Source organism: Octopus bimaculoides, chromosome 20 (genome assembly GCF_001194135.2).
Source record: "Octopus bimaculoides isolate UCB-OBI-ISO-001 chromosome 20, ASM119413v2, whole genome shotgun sequence".
In the NCBI taxonomy this organism is placed as follows: domain Eukaryota; kingdom Metazoa; phylum Mollusca; class Cephalopoda; order Octopoda; family Octopodidae; genus Octopus; species Octopus bimaculoides.
This window is the reverse complement of record NC_069000.1, coordinates 9,187,911-9,192,199: the sequence shown is the minus strand read 5'-3', so window position 1 is coordinate 9,192,199 and position 4,289 is coordinate 9,187,911. Positions and strand designations below refer to the sequence as shown.

Here is a 4,289-nt window from a genome sequence, read left to right as displayed (position 1 = left end):
TTATACATGTATATAAGTATATAAATATATATATATTCATGCATGTATATAAATGTTTGTGTGAAGGCATGTGGCCTGGTAGTTTCAGTTTTCGTTTCATGATCATATGGTAGTGCATTCAATCCATTACACAGATGGCATGACGTGTCCTTCAACAAGGCATTTCAATTCACATTACTCCAGTCTACTCAGCTGTAAAAGTACCAGCTGAGTACTGGTACTGCATTTCATATGTTTGTGCATGTGTGTGTGAGTGGTGTATACATATATATGTCTATATACATGTATATCTGTATGTATATGCATATATATGTCTATATGATGTGTATATATATGTGTATATATGTATATATGTATATATATAGGGAGAATTCACAGTGTGTGTGTGTGTATACAGAAATGCACACATATATACATGTATATATGATGGGCCACTGCACAGTGTCTATCTATCAAATTCACTCCTAAGATATTAATTAGCCAAAGCTATGGAAAACACTTGCCTAAAATGTTGTAAAAGGGACTTATTCTAAGACTATGTGGTTGCGAAGCAGCAAGCATATATATATATTGTGTGTGTGAGAGAGAGAGAGAGAGTGTGTGTTTATGTATGTGTATTCATATAGATGTGTGTGTGTATAACATACATACATACATATATATATATATATATATATATATATATATATATATATATATATATATATATATGTATGTATGTATGTATGTACATATGTGTGTCTGTGTGTGTGTATATGTCTATATAGACATGTATATGTGTGTATGTATATGATAATCTTTAATTTTCTTCCAAAATGTTCTGACAATTTGGTGTCACCATCTGGTATTAGCTTCATAAACACATTACTATGACTAATTGCATGCTTATTTATGTTGCCTATAGCTTAATGAAACACCTGAAAGCAGGCATGTCTTACAAGTTATTGATAACAGTACAAATATTGACATTGATCTAACTGACCCAGAGACCATTGCTGCAGCTACCAAAATTCAAGCTAGCTTTCGTGGTCATATAGCTAGGCAACATGTGAAAGAATTGAAAAAGGTAGGATTAGACCAGCCAATTAAAATTTTGTTTTTTTAAAATTCTTATTTTAATTGAATCTATTTAAAGGAAAGATGTCCTAAGTCAACAGATTTATCCTTCTGAATCGAATATTCTTGTCATTCTCACAAGTTTGCTCTCACTTATCTTCATGTTGATAATATCATCCTTTGATGGATTGGAACCTATTCATATTCTTGGCAGTATATGTTGCTAAAAAACTGTGAACAATCTAAGCTATAGAAATCTATTGTTAAGAGAAAAGTATGGAAGTAACAAAACTGAAAACTGTAAGTACTGCACGTTCTAGTTATCAGATGATGGAAGTAGCCTAATCATTGTACAGGCAGATGAGAGGTTCGAGTTTCTCATTTCAATTCCCAATGGAACCAACTTCAGATTTTGAGGGTGGGGTGTTGTTTTTGTTTTTTTCCCTCATCTCTCTAGTTTCAGTGAAATAAATAAAATTGTAACATTGTGGTATATTTGATTATGAACAGTACATCTTCGTTTAAAATAATTTTTAGACAGAAATCAATATAATCTCTAGTTACCATTTGAGAGTGGTGGAATTGTAAAAAAATGATGGAGCACCGGATTAAATACCTTACAGAATTCAGTTTTGTACCTCAAAATAATAAGTGAAATTTTGCTGGGATCAATTTACATTTTATCTACTTTGGGTTATTAAAATAAGTATCTCGTACATACAAGTGCCAATTCAGTTGATTATAATCCTTTATAGCATTTTGTTAATTTGAGAAACCATTATTTGATAACATCATCTCCAGTACTCAACTGGTACTTATTTCATTGACCCTGAAAGTATGAAAGATAAAGTTGATCCTAGTAGAATTTGAACTCAGAACATAAAGACATGAAACGCCACTAAGCATTTTTGTCTGGCATGCTAATGATTCTGCCAGTTCATCGCCTTAATAATAATGATAATCCTTTCTACTATTATGGGGGATTACTTGACTGGTACTTATCTTATTGGCCCCGCAAAAGGATGAAAATCAAAGTCAATCTTGACAGCATTTGTTCTTAGAATGTAAAGATGGAGAAAACGCTGCTAATCATTTTGTTTGACATGCTAATGATTCTGCCAGCTTGCTGCCTTAATAATGATTTCTAGTAGAAGACCAGCAGTTTTGAGGAGAGGAGGATAGTTAGTGCCATCAATCCCAGTACTTGACTGGTACTTTATTTTATCAACTCCTAGAAGGATAAAATGCAAAGTTGACCTCTGTATTATTTAAACTCAGAGCTGGAAGAAATACTGTAAGGTATTTTGCTTGATGCTCTTACAATTCTGCCTATCCACCACCCTGATAATAATGATGATGGTTATAACAGAATTTAGTTTTCCGATTCTGGTTTCCTTCTCGTACAATATATCATTTCCAATCATGAATAACACTCATAGTAAAACATTTAACTTGCTGTTACTTGAAGTTTCTGGGTGAGACTTGGAGCAGCTTGTATAAAACAGAGCAACAATAATGTAAACAACAGCAGCAATAATAATAATAATAATATTACACTAAAGTATTGTTCACATATCTAGGTTGATTGAGTTCCATACTGACACATTTTAGGAAGCATTTATCTTAAGGAAAACTAAGTCACCCTTACTAATGTAAGGATGGATCTTCTTTCTAGCTGTATCCTTTCTTGTGCTCTTTTCTACCACCACTACATTGACCTTTATTGTTCTGTGATTGCTAATATCATCTCCACTTAGATCTAATTTGATGCACCTTTCTCCTGTCCTTTCAAACTCAACCTCAATGATTTTGCACCAAACATTTTATCCAATCCATTTCAACACACACTTTCCTCCACAAGATTCCCATCTCCCTCCTACCATCTTTAGCTATAGTAATTCAAGTTAAAAATTAACTCTACTTATTTAGTTATCCCTCTTTTGTAGCCTATGAAGGGATAAGATATGATGAGCAGTGCACCTCTTTGAAGTGATGCAGGGAGAGTAATGTATTTATAGCCTAATTTGATCTCTTGGTCTATCAAGTCAGTAGTCTAAGACTTTAACAATTAAATCAGCAGTTGCTGCTTAAATATCCTCATCTTTCTCATCGATCATTTTCCCAGAGTCAGCAACTGTACTGTTGTACAAAGAACACCAATTCTTTAAACAGATTTAAAAGTTCTTTAAAATCCCCTATAAAGTTGCAGATCTTTCAGCTGCTTTTTAGGATTCTAAAAATTTGTTATTTTATTCAAGAATATCACGTTTATTTATACATTTTGTTTTTTCTAGTAGTATGTTAAGATTAGGTTTTAGCAACTATCAAGACTAAGTGGATAAAACTTAATTATCAGCCTTTGCATGCAGGAAAGTAGTCTTGATAATGATTATGTTGTCATCATTATAGACTAAAGTATCAGAAACTAAGCTAATTAATTTGACAATTCCTTCATTGTGCATGCTGTCATGAACTAAAATTCTCCCAAGTCTTGAAATTATTATTATTTTTTTTTGTGGAATTCTTAAAACACCTTTTGCTAATTATTTCTCGGAAGTTTATTTGGGTAACAGTTCTTTGACTTAATCCTCAAATAATCTTATAATATCTTGCAATGTTCAAAGCAACAGATACTTGGTGATTACTGGTCCTTCAATCATGTTTCAAAACCATACATTTTATGTAGTCATCCGTTAAGAATTTCTATGTTTATCTCTCTAAGATAAACATATGGGATGAATGTTGATTTCTTAAAATGTTAATTTTTCCTTTTGTTGAATTTTGAGTTTTGGATTTACAAACTGTTATTTCATTGCATTTGTACTAATCACTGTTGAGTTAATAACATTCTTGATAATGTAGATTACAGACTTTTGGTTGTCATATGCTTATGAGACTGCTTGTTTTTACATTATATTTATTCTCTACTAACCTTTTAGGATACCTCACCAGTTTCCCCAAATGTCACTCAAGTGTCAAATAAGGAAAGTTCAAAAGAACAAGAAATTGACATTGACTTAAATGATCCTGAAGTTGAAGCAGCTGCTCTCAAAATACAATCTGGCTTTCGTGGCTACAAGAAGAAGAAAACTGAAGTAGATGAAGAACATTCCGTTGTGGCTGACACTGAAGAAAAGACTGATGTAAAAGAAAGTATCAAAGAACAGCAAGAAGCAGTTGAAACTCCACCAGCTGCTCAAGCTGAAGATGGTGAATATACAAAAATGAAAACC

At 32.4% G+C, this 4,289-nt stretch overlaps 1 protein-coding gene across 1 annotated transcript in view; it reads left to right on the top strand.

Annotated features, from left to right (window-relative positions):
• The window catches only part of LOC106874758 (uncharacterized), a gene marked incomplete at its 3' end in the record, with an annotated part of 317,509 nt that overhangs the window by 297,111 nt on the left and 16,109 nt on the right, over positions 1-4,289 (top strand). Inside the window, exons 8-9 of the mRNA XM_052975193.1 lie at positions 905-1,066; positions 3,996-4,289. Of these exons, the coding sequence (XP_052831153.1) occupies positions 905-1,066; positions 3,996-4,289 (456 nt within the window). The remainder of the gene's footprint in view (positions 1-904; positions 1,067-3,995) is intronic.